This window comes from Podarcis cretensis (assembly GCF_951804945.1).
Source record: "Podarcis cretensis genome assembly, chromosome: 12".
Taxonomy (NCBI): domain Eukaryota; kingdom Metazoa; phylum Chordata; class Lepidosauria; order Squamata; family Lacertidae; genus Podarcis; species Podarcis cretensis.
In genome coordinates, this window is record NC_137181.1 from 24,862,370 (window position 1) to 24,881,764 (window position 19,395).

Genomic DNA, 19,395 nt, shown 5'->3' on the forward strand with positions numbered 1-19,395 from the left:
CACTTTCCAGTAAATTAACCTCATCCATCCATTGCCCCTTCATCAAGAGCTTTTGAAAAGGCTTCTTTAAAATTTGAGTCTGCCTAATCTCTACTGGAATTGCATTCCATAATTGTGGAGCCACCATTTTATCACCATATCTTCAGTCTAATCACCTTTACTGGTGAACAATGAAGCAAACCATCTGAGCTGGAAAATAAGTCCAAATGTGTATCCGCTATGCAGTTGGAAGTGGGTGGGTGTGCATGATCTGTGATCTACCTGATAACTGGAAATCTCTGTTTGGGTTCAGGTACCTTTTCACTGGATTGTGACTACTGAATTACACCACAGTTCCATATTCTATGCAGCAGGAGGGCACTTACATTACTTTAAGAATTATGGCACAAACTGAGGTTCTGTTAAGTGTCATTTCCCCTACCACTTCAACACTGTGATGGGAGAATGTGTAGTAAAAGATTGCTGTCTCCCACAGAGCTCTTAAAAAACAGAAGAAGCTGAATGGACAGAAAGTGGCAGATCTTCTCAGAATCATGGTACAAGAACTTTAGGGAAAGTTAAACTATTTGGTTTAATCATTACAAGAAGGCTACAAAGAATTGTTTTTAAATGCCGCATGATTATTCAAAACTAATTCCTTTAGGCAGTATATTCTGGATATTTTAACCTCATGTAAATTCCTTCAAATTTTTGGCATTTGTGCCTGAATATTAAGCAGCAATGTTGTTCAGTATTAATCCGATTTGGCACATAGTTGTTCACTCACCTGGAGCCCAGTTTAAATATCTGAAAGGGTGGTTGCCAATCCACTGCCAACCACTGTCAAGATCCAAGCTGTTCAGGCCAATCCAGTAGTAAGTAGCTATACCATTTATTAATCCTATTCACGGAAAAGAAAATTAAACTGTATTATATAGCTTGGAGATGTATATTGATGAAGCTGGGGGGACAAAACATAAAAGGATGTCAGATCCACCCCCCATAAAGCTGGGTACCAAATACAAATTAATCAGAAAAAACTTTTCATCTAGTTTGCCGATACAGTGCTTCAACCAGCATCAGTTTCAACCAATGAATTTCTGCTTTTCATACAGTTTTTGAAGACACATGGGTCTTATGTCTAAAAATATTGGGAAAGTGAGAGACAATGTAAGATTATGGCTTTTCGTTCACAACAACAAAGTCAGAATTGTATTCCACTGATTAACAGAGAACATAACACGGTGCATACAACACCAAAATAAATAAATGTAGAGTTTCAAAAGTATTTTACTATATATTCTCCAAGTATATTTTACATTTTTTTTCAACCAAAAGGCACTTTAAAACATCAAAAGAACAATATACCAACAATAGGAAGGTGATGATTTGCACAAAAAAGTCATCTGTGTAAGGCAGCAAATGTACTTTAAGGCTATGTGTGTTCACATCCTAAGATATTCTAAGAGTGGAAAGACACTTCTCATAATTTTAATGAAATTTATGCTTAGAGCTGAGACAGTATTGACTAATTAGCAAAATATCACAAGACACTGATTGCCTCTTCAGGTATGCCTTGTTATGTCCTACCTGTCAGGTATGCTTGTTCGTGTAAATCAGTGATGCTCAATAATTCTGCATTCTGTTGCTGGCAACTTTTTCTTGCTTGGTACCATGTTAGAGCTGACTGGGAATTGATCTGATAGAGATCCCCTGTCCAATGGTTTCTGGTCCAGAAGAATTCATCATGGTCATCTGTAAGCATTGTTAACTTTAGTGTCAAATCTTCAAATCACCCATGATTAAGCTAATTCTACAGCTGAGATATATTTGATTCTTTAATGATCTAGATTCTTTGAGTTTTCCAAAGAATACTCAAAGCAATCTGCAGAAACACAGAATTTGTGTGATCAAGGGACAGCGTCGCTGGCTCTCCCCATCAAGTGATGGCTTCCCAAGCCCCATCCCAAGTGTTCACATATTAGGTGTGGTTATCTACACATATCTAGATATCTAACCATTTGTGCTTCCCCAGGACCTGGAAACCCTGTGTGCAATCAGGACTTCAGGTTCCAGGATAGTTTGGATGAGTTGGCTTTCTCCCTGTAAACATCCATACCTAATGTATGAATGTACCTGCGCCAGTCCAGAGCTCTTCCCACCTCACTGCTGTTTTGCTTCACCCCATCTCCATTGACACTGCTGCTGGGAGGACACCATGGTCTCCGCCCCACTCACTGCATGAGCCACCACTGGACAGATCTCAAACTGGGAGGGACCAGACTCAGGCACAAATGCTTATTTTAAACCACCATCACATAGTGAGACCTATTCCCCATAGAAAAGGAGGCATTTGTTAAATTTTTAGTAGCTCCACTCAAATTGTACCTCCAGGTTCCCTCTCTGTTTTAGTCTTTTTGCCTCTGGGAAACTGCATGTTTTGTTCAACATCTAAACCCAGTTGCCTCTCAGCTGCTCCCCACTGAACAGCTGATGGTTGTGAGGACCAATAAGTCAGGTGAAATCTGGCTGCAGGCTATATCCAGAAGGACCCATGTCTGCTCTATGCTTTGATTTTGGCCCGAACCGGACTACATCCTTATCTCTGTTCCTTTTAGATGAAGAACTGCAGGCTTGATCCTGTAGGGGCCCGGTTAGGCATTGGAATGTGTTGTTGGTGTATGGAAGGGCAAGGTGTGGCCATCGCCTACCCCTTCACTTATGGGTATTCCGTTAAAGGAATCTGGCGGTCGTGGATCCGGTCCGATGCCCTGTGTGGCGGGGGGCCATGGCACGACCCTCGGTGACATCAGGGGAGAGCTTATAGTTGTATTTGCATCAACAGGCTCCCCCTACTGGTGGTTAACCCCTCGTCAGACTCACCCCTCTCTGAGTGGGTGGAGTCAAACTTTCAGTGGTCCAATGCCTAAGCCAATACCTTCTCACATGCTGTAATCAATAAAGTTGTGGCCTTTTTCTAGCCCATTAACCTAATATACTGTGTCCACGTGTCTTTATTCCCAAGCAGGGGAAGGGTCCTCGAATCACAATTCACTTTGTTCTGACTTGCAAAGGAAAAGTTCTTTCCACATGTTCTTTTCTTAAATTACACAATCTGTAAAGATGAGGCAATAATAACACTTCCCTTTTCTCTTTGTAGGTTAAACATTTCTCTAAGCAGCAAATACGCAATAACATAATAAAGGCTCAAACAAAACATTGTTAAGTGCTTACCTTTTACTGGACAATATCCACTTAAAGAGTCTCTGTTCACATCTGCTGTTGTTCCACACCAAAGTTGTCCATTTTCATCGTCATCTCTTATGCACTTTGCATACCATTTATTCTTATACTTGAATGGAAACACACAGGGGGCTCCAAAGGCATTGCCTTCTATGGTATACAGAGCTAAAGGAACATTGGACAGATCATGTTAGGCTGGAATAATTTTGAACACTATTGAGAGGCAAACACAAATAAAGCAGAAGTAACAAGGACAAAGCCCTCTATAGGATTCTATGTAAACTCAGATATGCACTGTTTGTGTGTACAGGCTTCCATGTTCACCTCAGTGGAATTTTGAGCATCCATCCCTTTGCATGTACGCAGAATAAATGCATGCAATTCCTCCATTATGTGGAATGAATTGTCAGCCTCTGGTGTCTCCAGACAGGGTTAGGAAAGTACTGTAGAGGAAGGGTACTAAGTTCCCAAAGGTGCCACCACTCAGCTGCCCATGCTGGTTGGTCCAGCTTCTGCAAACCCAAAGCTTCAACCCTCCCGACTGCCCAGCCATCACGTGAGGACATCAACCAGTCAGACCAGCAGTCAGCAGGAATCAAGTATCAAGTGTGTGAAATCCATAAAAGCAACAATATTATAAAACAGTAATATGTATGTTTATATCAGATATATGAAAGTATGTTTAACATCTAAAAGCTATTACCATACAGGACAGTCATTCCTCCAGGGGGAAGGGAGATATACACATAGGGTTGCCATATTTCAAAAAGTGAAAATCAGGACACAAAAGGTTTTGAGATATTTTTAAGGAAATTCGCAAAAATCCACACTTCCAGCACGGGTTGCCATACATTCAGATTTTCCCAGACATTTAAAGCAATTTCCACCCGGACACAGTTTCCGATGGCCAAATCACGGTTATGTACAGGATATTCCAGACGTATGGCAGCCCATATACACAAGGACATAATTTGAGAATGGGGGTGTGATAAACATTCTAGTCAGTGTGACAGAACATCTGATATGTAATAAAGGATGTGTGAGAGTATTGTACTGTTTGTGTGTGTGAAGGGGGTATTTTTTAGCTGCTTAATTTTTCAATTTGATCTTTCATTCCCTGACTATATATATAGTTGGTGCTTAAGTTGAGCCACTTTCTTTAGTACTCTGCCTTTAGATCCTATTTTGTCCTTCTGATATAGCTGGAGTCTGGACTGATGGTTATGTGATTTGCATCATACCTATTTCGGGTCCCAGATGTAGGGGATTCAACATGCTGGAAGCAGATACACCAGCTGAATATCTAAAGAAAGAGGATTAACTCTCTCATTTTACCTTCATAGCCCTTGGAACACAAGCTGTCTTTCGTTCCATAGATCTTCCAGGTACTCTTGCTGGTGGCTACTTTAGAAAGTATAAGACGACTTTTTTGGCCACCTTCGGGATTTAAAAACAAATCCCCCTGTTCGAGTGCAAGGAGGCTCTCATTTCTGCATTCCCATTTCTGAAGTTCACTCGTCTCATTACAGGGAGAGAGGGTGAGTGCAACCAGGTTTGACTTGGACGGCACTGCCAGGCATAACTTCACTGCCACGTTCAAAATCTGGTCGTCGGAAACCCACTTGAAATGTTGCCACTCATTATCCTCATCGCAGTTGACCAGGATGATGGAACGAGATTTCTGAGGTTGTATACAAAGCTTGAGGTTTTCATTTTGTATCAGAAAGCTGTCACTTTCTGCAAAATCAAGAAAGGAAAAATTATAGGAACATGGTGAAAAAATTCCACATAGCTTCCAACATGGCAACCACTGGCAGGATGATAATACCAAGAGGCAATAAGATTGAAAGAGCAAAGAGAGAAACGCCTCTCATGTTGATTCTGCATTTTACAGTGCTGCGTCTTATTTATCAGAGGTCCATAACTTGCTTAATTCCTAGCTAAGACACTGACTTCTTGCAAATCCTTTTTCAGGATGTCCTTCTTGCAAATCCTGTTTGCAGTTTATTTTATTCTGAATAAGTTTTTAATCATTTGATTATTCTCAAAATGCTGCATTTTTAAACCAAAAACCCATACCTTTATAAATAAAGCTTTTAAAAAAAGGAATTAAAAAAAATATTTCCCTCCTTTTGAGTGCCAAACTAGACATGATGCGAGACATCTGAGACTGAATCTTCCTAATTGTTATTTTGTTTGTTTATTTATTTCTAAAAGCATGGGGTGGGGGCAATCTGGACTGGAGAACAGAGATGAGCAGGTCCACCTATCCTTCCACATCAGTGCCCTGAAGTTATCTGTCCCCCTGCCACCCACCCCTATCCTGCACTGTACAGGGAATAATATGCTGGCATCTGCATTCTGTGAAAAAAAATCCTCTGCCCCATGGCTAAAAACAGCTTTGGTGGAGGATTTGGACAAATGTGTAGCTGGAAAAAGGTTTAGCTCCTCTTGCCTACCCAAACCATTGATCTCATCCAAATATTCCCCACTTGTCTGCTTTTATTAACACCAAGACATCTTCTATGGCCCTCAATATGTGGTGACCAACTGATTTCCTATTTATTTATGTAATTAAAACCATTTGCTATACTGCCCATCAGTAGGAATTAGTCTGATGGTGATTTCTTTTTTTAAAAAAAATACACCTAAGACATGAGAAATACAGTATCCCAAAAGTAGTATCAACAGTCATAAAAAATACCAGGACAAATTCTTACCCAACAGATACAGTAAAAACAGTCATGTAGGCTAACAGCCTTCGTGATTATAACACTCCAACCATACCAGTAAATAACCTGAGAAATATCGCATTATATTCAAGAACAGTAAGGATATGATGTTTTCCTTTCATGAGGAAGAGGTGTAATTAAAGCGCAAGGAATGCGCTCAGTGGGATCCTTCACTCTGAAGGAAGGATCTTTGATCCTGCAGTTTTCTGTTAGCAAAACAGGGAGGAAGGCAATATTTTGGCAATTCCTCATTCCTCCTGCACCATATATTTCCTCCCAATTTGCTCCAGAGACTTGGGAGACACCTTGGCACAGTTTGGGAAGCACATGAGGAAGGAGGAATGGCAAATATTGTCTCCTGACAAAAGGCTCCACTGGATCAAAGAGCTCTATGTCAGTGCAAAGGACACCAATGGAAACAACAAAAGATGCCTTTTTTGTTGCGTACATAAATATGTCAGATATTCTTCTTGTTTAATATTGTTAAAATGTTATTGTTGATGCATTTCTTATATTTACAGTTCATTTTTATATAGTGAAAAAGAAAGTAACAGGATGCAGCGGAGTGTTGCATGAAGAAAGAACAAATTCTTTCTTGCAACAGTAAAAACTCATGATGTAAATTACATTCAAAATGATGTTGGCTGTGATGTTATTGTAATTTAAACCTGATTTTATTGTTATAAGCAGATTCAATGTTTAATTACTTCTCGTTGTATCTCCTGTTGCATGGAGTTAACTTTAATGATGCAACATTAACTTCCAGAAGATGATTCAAATGTAAACAGTTAAATTTATTGAAGGTGCACCTTTACTTACTAAAGTAACAATAGTGGAGCTTACCTGGTACTTGAAAAGTCACTTGAATGAGGACCAAGAGATTTAGGAGCAAAAAGGAAGGCATTGGCCACAACCAAACCTACCACACAGATCCCATGGAAAGAAGAAAAATCAGAGTCTGCTGCTTTTCAGTTACTTCTTCATAAATGAGCCAGGCAGAATGAAAATTTCACTTCTGTGTTTGACATGTTATAATGTACACAAAGCCAAATTTTGCAATACTGCAATTTTTTGTCTTTGACAAATGCAGCAGTGGACTTAATATGAATACAGTATACCGGGGCCAGAAGATCCTCTTGACACCCTTCAATTTTTTGGGATTGAAAGGGGTCCTTTGACTCTTAAAGGTTGGGAGCCACTGATATAAAGGAAATCTTTCTTGGCTACAGGGAGAAGTCAGCAGGCATCTTCAAGAACTGTAGAATATGTGGAGGGTAGCAGGCTATATAACCCATACATGTACAGGACTCTTACTTCATAACTGCTGACACTTTTTTCTAATGAGAATAGGCAAATAAATAGGTTGCACTTCACATTTAATGTCTTATATGGAGCTTCACATTTAGAAGGATTTTTTTTAAAAAAACCCAACACACCCAATAGTTGAAATGCCTTGATGAATTTCTTCATATTTCTGGAGAACGAAATTTCATTTTTACTATTTCTTTAAATTTATTTATTACTTTTATACCATGCTTTCTAGCCACGGACCTTAAAACCACCCACAAAATTCATATTTTGGTGTAGGTGTGCAATGGTGTCCTTGCCTCCCTTTCACTCAACAGCACATTAGCACCTTCCATGATATAGATGTGCTGGAACCCAGAGGGCTGACAATGATCAACACAGTATTCTACCTTCTTAGAATCATAGTTGTAGAATTGGAAGGGACCCTGAGGGTCATCTAGTCCAACCCCCCTGCAATGCAGGAATCTCAACAGACGGTTCCCCCATCCAATTTTAAACCACATTGTTTCTAAAAAAAATTTTTATAGTCAAGGTTGCCACTGACAGCATGGTTGCAGAGGCTCATTTTACTTCTGCTTTTAAAATATATGCTTATTATATATTTATTTATACCCCACCTTTCCCCCCGACAGGACAAAATATATTATCCTTTCTGGGGCAGCAGAAGCTAACTGCATTTTATTCCTGTAGTCATGACAGTACTACAGTTTAAATGAGTTTAAAATGCAGAACGGCATGTGTTCATAGTATTTCTTTTTTTTGTAAAATTATGTTTGGCAAATGTGTTTGTTTCATTTTGTTTTGCTATAACAAATCAGGAATATGGAAGCAGCTGTAAATAATGGAATAGCCGGGAGTGTGGGGGAGAGATGCTGATTCTGTGCTTCAGAACTGAAGTAATGAAAATTGCAATCTAAAAGGAGGACCCCTTAAGACCATTAAGTCCAGGGTCTAAACTCAATTAGCTGCACTATTGCTCTTTATCATTCCACATCCAGAAGCAGACTGAAGTGGCAGTTGACTCTTCCTTCAACAGTGGCAATGGGCTGGCATCCTGGACTTCACCTTATGCAGCAGGTTAGTTTAGCAGAGTGGGCCAATCTTCCAGTTGGGAAGATGGTGGTCAGGGGAAATAATAATAATAATAATAATAATAATAATAATAATAATAATAATACCTTTATTGTCATTGTACAACCTGTGTACAATGAAATTAAATTAAGACGAATAGGCAGAGGAATATATTGAGAAAAATTGCACACAAACATGTTTTTGCTCAGAAAACTTCACACTAAAATGCTGTTGCATTTTCAGGACCCCGTGAATGCAAATGGGTGGGGAAATGTTGAGAAATGAATTTAAGATGGAAAAATGACAAGCCACAGCCCTCCAACATCTGCCACCTAAGGTGATCACCTGACTTTGCCCAATGGTAGGGCTGGTTTGCTCCCAAGGTCTCCTTCTCATTACAGAACTTTGGCAGAGCAGAATTGTATGTAAAGGTCCTCTTCCCAAAGGACAAGCTTGATTAGACCAAAGGCCTGGCCCTATCTCGTCCAGATTGTGTTCTCAAAATGGTGAAGCCCTATGGGAAGCTCACAAAAAGTGCAACAGCATTCTCCCACTTGCGGGCCCCAGCAGCTGGCATTCTGAGGTCTTCTGCCTCTGATACTGGAAGCAATATAACCATCAGGACTAGAAGCTATGGACAGCCTTCTCCTCCATTGATATCTCCACCTCCACCCCTGTAGAAACTAATTTGCTGTGCTCTGTGTTCCCCTGCATCATTATGCTGAGTGTTTTTTCTTGTCCTCGCCAGCAGCAGCCAATGCCTATTTCTGGAGCAGGGGCAGGAAATAACGCCAGGGCACGAGCTATAAAGAACAACATGTGCGGAGGAGGTGGGGAGGATCATGGGGCTGCTCTTGTGTCTTGTGCAGTCCAAGTAATGCCTAGCCCCTCGCCCCCTGCCCCAAAGGAGAACTGAAAAAATGTGACTCAAGCAGAAAGAGAAGTGAAAGCGTGCTGTCATGTTCAGAAGTTTCCTGGAAAAAAATGGAAAAATTGTTCAAGTCACTTCTTCATTGCAGACATTGTTACTGTCTGGTCTGGATCCTACAAGATCATTCAGAAGAATTAATTCAGAAAAAAGAAGGAAATGCTATATGAACATCTCATCAGGGATTTCCAGATAGAATCATAGAATCATAGAGTTGGAAGAGACCACAAGTGCCATCGAGTCCAACCCCCTGCCAAGCAGGAAACACCATCAGAGCACTCCTGACATATGGTTGTCAAGCCTCTGCTTAAAGGTAAAGGTAAAGGTACCCCTGCCCGTACGGGGTTGTGCGCTCATCTCACTCTATAGGCCGGGAGCCAGCACTGTCCGCAGACACTTCCGGGTCACGTGCCAGTGTGACAAGCTGCATCTGGCGAGCCAGCGCAGCACACGGAAAGGCCATTTACCTTCCTGCTAGTAAGCGGTCCCTATTTATCTACTTGCACCCGGGGGTGCTTTCGAACTGCTAGGTTGGCAGGCGCTGGGACCGAGCAATGGGAGCGCACCCCGCCACGGGGATTCGAACCACCGACCTGACGATTGGCAAGTCCTAGGTGCTGAGGTTTTACCCACAGCGCCACCCGCATCCCTAAGCCTCTGCTTAAAGACCTCCAAAGGAGACTCCACCACACTCCTTGGCAGCAAATTCCACTGTCGAACGGCTCTTGCTGTCAGGAAGTTCTTCCTAATGTTTAGGTCGAATCTTCTTTCTTGTAGTCTGGAACCATTGCTCCGTGTCCGCTTCTCTGGAGCAGCAGAAAACAACCTTTCTCCCTCCTCTATGTGACATCCTTTTATATATTTGAACATGGCTATCATATCACCCCTTAAACTCCTCTTCTCCAGGCTAAACATGCCCAGCTCCCTTAGCCGTTCCTCATAAGGCATCATTTCCAGGCCTTTGACCATTTTGGTTGCCCTCCTCTGGACATGTTCCAGTTTGTCAGTGTCCTTCTTGAACTGTGGTGCCCAGAACTGGACACAGTACTCCAGGTGAGGTCTGACCAGAGCAGAATACAGTGGCACTATTACTTCCCTTGTTCTAGATGCTATACTCCTATTGATGCAGCCCAGAATTGCATTGGCTTTTTTAGCTGCCGCGTCACACTGTTGGCTCATGTCAAGTTTGTGGTCAACCAAGACTCCTAGATCCTTTTCACATGTACTGCTCTCAAGCCAGGTGTCACCCATCTTGTATTTGTGCCTCTCATTTTTTTTGCCCAAGTGCAATACTTTACATTTCTCCCTGTTAAAATTCATCTTGTTTGTTTTGGCCCAGTTCTCTAATCTGTCAAGGTCGTTTTGAAGTGTGATCCTGTCCTCTGGGGTGTTAGCCACCCCTCCCAGTTTGGTGTCATCTGCAAATTTGATCAGGATGCCCTTGAGTCCATCATCCAAGTCGTTGATAAAGATGTTGAATAAGACCGGGCCCAAGACAGAACCCTGTAGCACCCCACTAGTCACTCTTCTCCAGGATGAAGAGGAACCATTGATGAGCACCCTTTGGGTTCGGTCAGTCAGCCAGTTACAAATCCACTGAGTGGAAGCATAGTCAAGTCCGCACTTTACCAGCTTCTTTACAAGAATATCATGGGGCACCTTGTCAAATGATATGTGAAACCCCTCTGAACACATTATGTGTGTGTCTAAGTGAGGTCTCCATACACGGACATGAGTTTGTTGTGTTTGGATGTCCTTTCTGGACATTTATCCCATTGATTGCAACTTTGTCCTGTTGCCTATTGTGCCAAAATTATGTAACTTACATTAATTATGCAAGTTCTGGTGGCATTATGTAATTTCACCCAGTTCATTTAATGCAAAGGAAACACAATGCAAACGGATGTAATCAGTTATCTGTGGTTTGCAGATTGTACACAACAGCAGTAGGGAATACTGATCATATTGGCTGGATTGATTTCTGTTCCGGGCATGGGATAAGTAAGGCAACTTCAGCAATTTCTGTTCCTGTTTCTGGTTTTCTTGTAATTCTCTTAACATCCCCTACCGAGCGAAATTTTAATTAAGCTGCTTATGTATGTTTTAGTTGTTTAGTTATTCATTTTTCAATTTCATTTTATTTTTATTTTTGTTTTAAAACTATTGTGTTAGTACTTTGTTATTTTTTTAACCCTGGGCTCCTTTCGGAGGAAAGGTGGGGCAAAAAGTAATACATAATAATCTCCAGATTATTACAGCCCTTTACTCCCAGATAAATACAGCCCTTTACTCCCAGATAAATAAGGGGTGAGGTGCAAAGGCAAGGGAGAAGTGGCCAGCAAAGGGAATGTGTGAGCCACAGTGAGGCAGTGGCCTCAGGTGGCCAGCTAGGGAACAGTCAGGAGGGGTAGAAGATCTGGGTCCCAAGGACTGTGCTTCTTGCCTCCTAAGCTTGTTGCCCTCCTGCTGCCTGCTGCTCCTCCTCCTCAGCTGCCTGCTCCTCTTCCTTCTCCTGAGCTGTGAGCTGCTCCTCTCAGGCTTCCTTTTCTCTCCGTGGCCACCTTCAATAGTGGTAGGCAGTGGCTTTGGTGGCACCAGGGAGGCAGCTTTGGCAGGGAGGGGGGCAGCACCAGCTTTGCCTCAAGCAGAAAAATGTCCCCAACTGGCCCTGTGTATGAGTGAGTGTGAAATGGAGGAGGAACAAGCAGATAACCATGTGGTAAACGGAAAAGGGATGAGAATAGGATACTGACTGGCACTGGAATAAGGGAAAGGGGCACTACCTGTGGTGAATTAATGGAGGAGAGGTTACAGCTGAATAAAAGGGGATAACCAAGGATCCAGGAAATAGAGAAGAGAGGAAATAGGGCTGTAAAGGCTGGGGCAGCAAACCAGTGGTAGCCTAAGTGGCAGACGGATAAATAAGGAAACCTGCCTAGCATGCTCTGGTCCATGGGGTCACAAAGAGTCGGACACGACTAAACGACTAAACAACAACAAGAAAGTACCTAGGGATGAGATGAACCCTAACCTTGAAAGGGGAAGAGCTCAGCAGGTAGCTCTGAACATAAGTGACTGACTGGGACTCTGAAGTAAGATAGGAATCTTCACACTTAGTTTTTCAAGTCAAGTAATCTTTAATTTGAAAATATTTCATATAACATTTGTTTTCACTAAGTAATAATCATGTTTACACTGTGGCATCATGAGCTCGTCACAGGAAGTACCACTACTTATTGCAGCTTGGAACAATTAATTTCCAGCAATGGTCCTGGTGAGCTCAATGTGACTTACTCCCAGGGAAATGCGTATAGAGTTACACATTTGTTAATCTCCCTCTTTTTCATCCCCACCCATTTCTGAATCTTTATTTGGAAGAATGACTACTTTGTCGTGATACATAGGGTTGTCAATGCTACCAGTGATTTCTTGTCGTCTGCCTCTTCTTTTGTAGAAAACATAGGCTGCTACACCCACACCAATGAGGAGGAGGAAGATAATCGGGAGAACCGCCTTCAGAACTCTGCCCTGTGTTGATGCCAGACTGTCTTCTTGCTCTACTAATGTGGGAAAAAAGGTACATCATACACACAGAGAGAGCAGTAACTACTTTATACTATAACCAATGGCTATCTCATTGTATGACTAAGAAAGACAGTGGTATTTAGGGATAAGGGATAAATTAATGTCAAACCCACCAAATCCACACTTTCTAAAACAATATGAAAACTGAAAAACAGCCATTTTTTAAAAAAAATTCAGCCGCCTGAAATTTGTAATCCAGTTATCCTGTGAAGTAATATGTTCAAAAATGCATATACTGGAGTAAGGAGTACAGATATTAGTTAAAATAACATACAAAAATGCATTGTATTTAGCTAAATTGTTTTGTAAAAATGTTTATAATGGTGAAAATTCCACACAAACATGTTTTTGCTCAGAAAAAAAATCACACTAAAATGATGTTGAATTTTCAGAACCCCGTGAATGCAAATGGGTGGGGGAATGATAAGAAATGAATTTAAGATGGAAAAATGAGAAGCTGAAAGAAACCAAACCCAACAGAGTCATACATCCCTGGTGTTGTTTGCTTCACCTAAGCATAGTCTGCTGTGAGCTTACAAACCAAGGAAATGGCCATCTGACGGGGGGAGGGGCAGGAGGGAAGAAGATGCAAAAGCTGAACTGATGTGGAATCAGAACCTGTGTATGAGAGCTGCTCTGATTCTCCTTGAAGTAGAAAAAGAAAGGCCCTTTTTAAAAAAGAGTTTTGGCAGGTTCTGAAGGAATCCAACCCAAAAGACATTGGATATTTCAGTGCAGCTGAACAATTCCCAAATGTCAAGGCAATTTGCACTACAACTTTAACAGGATACCATTGTTTTATGGATATGCAGATGAGAGAGGAACTTACCCTCTCCCCCCGCCCCACTTTTCACATGCGACACTATTGAATTTTCAATTAAATCAAGATCTCTCTCCCATCCTCCACCTCTCCTGCTTCCTAGTATCTGTTCTTCACCAGAAAAAGAGTTGCCATCCTTTCTTCCCCAGTAGAGCCAGCAGAACCAGTTCGTGCCCACATATCTGGTAGGAATTACCCTGAGAGAAGGTTCTGCTGTTGATTTTTCCTGACATCCTGCTACAAAAGACATGACTGCTACCGGGGTGGGGATGGGAGTGGCAGCCCTCCAAGCAAAATGACATAATAGTAGTGAAACAATTCAGAATCATTGTGATCAGCATGCCCACCATTCTGAGTAATGACTTGATCTTGATCAGAGAGGTTGTTGCGGCCTCAGTTGCACCACTTATGAGACTTCCATAATTTAGAATAAGGTTACCATTCTCATTACAAATGGGGAGCAAAGAGTGAGAGCTGAGCTGTAGTAGGGAAAATGACCTGATGTCTGCAAGGTCTTTGCAATGTCCACCTGAATGTCAGCCTGCATTCCTTCCTCTGGCCCCATTAATCTGGATTTACTCTTTTTGATAGAAAATCTTATAAATTGCCTAAGGGAAAAACCCACCTGCTGTTGCCAATGGTAGATGCTTAACACTTTAATTTAGTTATTTTAATAAGAGTCTTACCAGGCATTTTTGAAGGAGTTGTCATCTCTTCAATAACTATAAAACAAAAGATATGCTTACTGTGTAAATTACAGATATCACAGCAAAATACAAAACCAAAAGTCAGGCATGATTCTTTACTAGTGCTTATTACCAATGCTGATGTTTCAGTACAAAACTTGACTATTTAAAAATGTTAAACAAGCATTGAATCTGAAATGTTTAGTGCATTCACCAAATCCCTGTGATAGCAGCATCAAGTATAGTGACCTCAACTTTAAACTTGTCAGTGTGGAAACTATTAAATTATATTCCCTCTTGAAGAAAAGGACTGATTTATAAAAAACATTATGAATTATAAAAACTCCACAGTTCTAGGGACTGTAAATGATAAAGGGGGAGAACATTGATTATTAGGTATTTATCAAATGTTAATAATCTTATTATATTTAAAAGACAGGCTATCTTATTATTAGCAGCAAAAAATAAATACGCTTCAGCTTTGGTTCTGTCATCACTTCTGCCATTTATTATTAGGGTGTCAACAATTGGAAGCATCAGTAAGGTCTGCCAGAAGCTGGACAGGCAGTAGGAAGTGACAAAGAGCGGTAAAGACAAAAAGCAGAGCCTCCATTTGATGAAAAGCAGCTTATGCGACATAAAGGATGGTAGACAGTATATCTATGGAGAGATTGCCACAAAGAATGCTGAGAACTTGCTAGTAAGGATAGCTCGGGGGGGGGGGGATGTTGTTAAAATGCCAAGATAGGAAAAAGTCCTAAGCAGTAGCTCTACTCATCATTAAACTACTATATTGAATCAGAATTATTGGTAAATTAAGTCTAATAACCATTTAAGACTTACTTTTGTTTCTTTTACATATATATCCCTTGTTATAGGCGCACCTTTCCCTGAACCACTTCCCATTTTGGCTGTTCATGCAAACGCATCTCTCATCTTTAAAACGGTATGACTCAGGATCAGCTGTGGGCTTTTCATTGTCCCAGTTGACAAAATCCAGTGCAGTGTTATCTTGCCATAGCCATTCTCCTATTTATTAAAATAAATAAATTACGTAATGGAATGGAAAACAGTAGAATAATAAGTGTGAGACAATATCAACAAAAACAACAATGTCAGTAGTAGTAGTAGTAGTAATAGTAGTTTGTACCCCTCCTATCTAACTGGGTTCCCCCAGTCACTCTGGGCGGCTTGTAACAAATTATAAAAACACAGTGAGACATCAAACATTAAAAACCGTCCCTATACAGAGCTGCCTTCAGATATGAAAATACGTTTTAAAACTAAACTGACTGCTTTGCCTCTCAAACATTTGCAGTTTTGAAAATGTGCAAGCTACCACCATTATCATATCAGAACACTGAATGCACTAATGATCTCAGTGATTTTTGGCAGCATTAACCCAACCCCAATGCAGTGGCGTAGCTATCCGCTTGGGTGCCTGGTGCGGCACACATGTCCTGCAGCTGGGAGCAGAGTGAGCTGCCATGGGGGCGGGGCAAGCCAAGGGAGGGCGGCTGCGTGGAGCCTCTCTGCAGCCTCCCGCTCAACTTTAGGGTGGCAGAGGCAGTGGGCAGACGCAAGCCCTGCACTGCTCAAAAAAGCAGTGCAGAGCTTTCAGGCAGTCCACCCGCCACCTCCCCATAGCTGTCAACGTTTCCCTTTTTTTAAGGGAAATCCCCTTATTCCAAATAGGATTCCTCTCAAGAAAAGGGAAAAGTTGACAGCTATGCACCTCCCCCTCAGGAGATACGCATGGTTCAGGCATGCTGCAGGCCCTATGCATGCTGCTCTAATGGCTAGGATGGAGGCTTCATAATTATGTAGCCCAATCTCTATTCAGTGGTGCCCTTTAATTGTGAATCTAGGAAGCAGAAGTTTGGAAACTAAATTAGAAATCAGAAAAATCTACCCTAGGGGTTTTAAGGGAATCCATGAATTAAGTTTGTAATGTGTACAATTTATTAGTGATGGCTACAGCTTTTTATATTGTAGGCTCTCACCCTGCCCTAATGGTCTTCAAAGGAGCAGGAACCAGGACTCCTGAGGAAGAGAGTTGGGGTTCCTTAAGGACAGCAGCAGCTTTGGAGACAGGAAAGGCAGTCTCAGGGTGGTTGGGTGCTGCATTAAGCTCAAAGGTTTGTAATGCTCTGCATAGTAAATGCATTAAATGCAAATCTTGGAATAAGTCATGTGAAAGCTTGCTGTGGAGTATGATAACTATCACTCCATTCATTCTTATCTTGGTCTAATCTAGCAAATGGGTCTGAAACATCCAAAGGTGCCTGTCTAGAGGCAGAAGGAATCCTTTCAGGTGCTTGCCTCTGGCTATTCTTAACAGAGGGTCTAGGTTAAAAAGGAGATGACGTTTGAAGTCCAGAAAGGACTTCAGCAGAGATATGGGACAATAATTCCTGTTTGATTTAGTTCAGCATATCTTCTGAGAGATAGTAAAGGTAAAGGGACCCCTGACCATTAGGTCCAGTCGTGACCGACTCTGGGGTTGCGTGCTCATCTCGCTCTATAGGCCGAGGGAGCCGGCGTTTGTCCACAGACAGCTTCCGGGTCATGTGGCCAGCATGACTAAGCCACTTCTGGAGAACCAGAGCAGCACACAGAAACGCCATTTACCTTCCCGCCGGAGCGGTACCTATTTATCTACTTGCACTTTGAGGTGCTTTCGAACTGCTAGATTGGCGGGCGCTCACCCCGTTGCGGGGATTCAAACCACCAACCTTCTGATCGGCAAGTCCTAGCTCTGTGGTTTAACCCACAGTGCCACCCGCGCCCCCTTCTGAGAGATAACAGAGCCTAAACCAAGTCTTATAAGGAGCACTTAAAGGAGCTGGGTGAAGGAATGATCACTGGGTGTGGAGCACACTTCCATCCTCAGACAAACCACAGCTGTCTAAACATCATGCCCTCTATCTAACCTTTTACTTTCTTAGTAGTCTGCCGTGCGTTGTCTGCGACCTTTGTCTCCTTCGTCATACATTGTTCAAGGGGAAAGTGACATGGTGGAAACAGTTGCCAAAATAACTTTGTATTACCCCTCAATCTCGGAATTGGAAGATGTGTAAAGGTCACAGTCCAAAATGTATCTGACTGGTTTTGTATTGTGCTAATAAAAAGAGCCTCGGCAGAGCTAGCTGGCAGCTTGCTTATGCACAGCTCACCTGCATTACCAACTCCTGCCTCATGTCCTTCACTGCAGCTGGGTATGTTTATATTCCCAATATGCCCAGAGGGACATCCGGGGCAGATAGCAGAGCAATAATCAAACTAAAAGGGATGTGATTAGGGACAGAGCTTAAAGTTTTGAAAGGAGGTTTGCTTCCTTTATTACCATTTACTATCTAGTTGAAATTCTTGTTGATTGCTATCCTTTAGATGCTCAAAGAACTTGACCAAGAAGACCTCTTTGGCATCTTTTTGGGGTAAATTGATTTTTTTGCCACATTTTATGTAGTTGCCCCCTTTCACATATAACCCTTTTATTATTCCCAGTGGAGTTTGGTTGGATGCAGGTATTTGAATTTCCAGACAGCTCTCTTCCATGGCTTGTGATAGGAGATGAGTAAAGAACGGGGGGGGGGGGGGAGAAATCATTTCAATTTTCAGGGGGCAATAAGATAGTGCACATGCCATGAAAGAACTCACAGAAAATTGGTGAATTTCCTGAATGCATGCCAAGCAGACTCAGAAATACAAGGTGATGTGAATTTGCTAGTACCATTTGCTTGCGCTAACAGTTATTCCTGCTGAGCTCTTTTACTTCCAAAAACCAAAACAAAAATGAAATGCCATATGTTTGAACATATTTTTTGTATTAATAATATATTATACATTAAATATTGAATGTTAAACAGTTACCATCGTTATTTCTGAACATTCCGATCCAATACTCATCACGAGATAAATGTTGAGCGTGATCCATCAAAAAATGCAGTTCAGCTAAATCTACTATCGAAGTCAAGGTGGCACCTAGGATACAGAAGAGGAGTAAAGTTAGCTCATTAAAACGTTGTCTTCCCCTTGAAAAATATGAGACTGCCTAACAGAGTATGACCATTGATTCACTGTGCAGTACTGGCAACAATATAAGGTTCTGGATACCTTACATAAAGTGTATATCTTTTTCTTTCAAATGATTGTAATTGCTATCCTATTGCATAATGTTTTCGTAGAAAAGAATCATCGTAACCTAGCTCCTTTCCCCAATAATAATAGTTAAGAAAAACATTTAAGGACACTGTATTTCACTGCGGAATGGTCACATTTTTGGTACCATTTTTTCTCCATTCCAAAAGGGTGTGTGTGCAACTATTACACAGGAAAATACAAAAGTGTGACCATTATGCGAAGGAAAAAATGGGGACAACAGCAGGTGGATCTGAGGAGCAGGGCCGATGGCATGGGGAGAGCGAGCACAAGCTGGAGACAAAATAACTGTTGTTATCGGGACCATGGGGAGAGAAAACACTTACGGAAAAAGACACTAGCATACCTTTATGTAAAAATGAAGCCCCTCCTTGTGAATATTAATAATAATAATAATAATAATAATAATAATAATAGTAGTAGTAGTAATAATAATAATAATAATAATAATAATAATAATAATAATATTACCCTGCCCATCTGGCAGGGCCTCCCCAGCCACTCTGGGCATATGTTCCATTGCCCACCCTACTGATGTGCAGCAGCATCGCTCATCTATCAGAATCTCTATGGTGAACAATAGTCACCGCTCTATACTTTGAATTGCAAGAGCGGAACAGCCATTCAAATTTAGACAGGAAGTTCCAGTAAGGAATGCCATGGGAGCAGCAAATGAGTGGTGACAGCAGTGCCTGTGGCCGGGCCTGCCGGTGCCTGCCGTATCTCCCCTCAGCCCACGTGTCCCAGCCATCCCCAGCATCGGTTCCCACTGAAACAGTGATTAAAAAGCAGCAGGAGGAAGGTGGGAAGAAACATTCCCACTCGCTCCACTCCCGCTAGGAGCTCATGGCCAAGCTGGCGAGATATGAGGGGAACAGGGGT

The 19,395-nt window shown here is 41.7% G+C and overlaps 3 protein-coding genes across 4 annotated transcripts in view; 1 reads left to right on the forward strand and 2 right to left on the reverse strand.

Moving 5' to 3' along the window:
- LOC307200013 (macrophage mannose receptor 1-like) overlaps positions 1–6,963 on the reverse strand; it is a 38,478-nt gene extending 31,515 nt beyond the window's left edge. Inside the window, exons 1-5 of the mRNA XM_079948267.1 lie at positions 6,798–6,963; positions 4,558–4,959; positions 3,214–3,387; positions 1,570–1,734; positions 767–880 (exon numbers count right to left, since the gene is read on the reverse strand). Coding sequence (XP_079804393.1) covers positions 767–880; positions 1,570–1,734; positions 3,214–3,387; positions 4,558–4,959; positions 6,798–6,858 — 916 coding nt within the window. The 5' untranslated portion in view covers positions 6,859–6,963. The remainder of the gene's footprint in view (positions 1–766; positions 881–1,569; positions 1,735–3,213; positions 3,388–4,557; positions 4,960–6,797) is intronic.
- Positions 1–19,395, forward strand: part of ST8SIA6 (ST8 alpha-N-acetyl-neuraminide alpha-2,8-sialyltransferase 6) — a 473,234-nt gene that overhangs the window by 80,178 nt on the left and 373,661 nt on the right. The gene's annotated exons all lie outside the window — the stretch shown is intronic.
- LOC307200011 (macrophage mannose receptor 1-like) overlaps positions 12,379–19,395 on the reverse strand; it is a 52,545-nt gene continuing 45,528 nt past the window's right edge. Inside the window, exons 27-30 of one of the 2 annotated variants that reach the window (XM_079948265.1) lie at positions 18,226–18,336; positions 15,196–15,381; positions 14,353–14,388; positions 12,379–12,818 (exon numbers count right to left, since the gene is read on the reverse strand). In XM_079948265.1, coding sequence (XP_079804391.1) covers positions 12,589–12,818; positions 14,353–14,388; positions 15,196–15,381; positions 18,226–18,336 — 563 coding nt within the window. In that variant the 3' untranslated portion in view covers positions 12,379–12,588. Of the gene's footprint in view, positions 12,822–14,352; positions 14,389–15,195; positions 15,382–18,225; positions 18,337–19,395 lie in introns of both variants that reach the window. The other variant, XM_079948264.1, reaches the window with a different exon arrangement.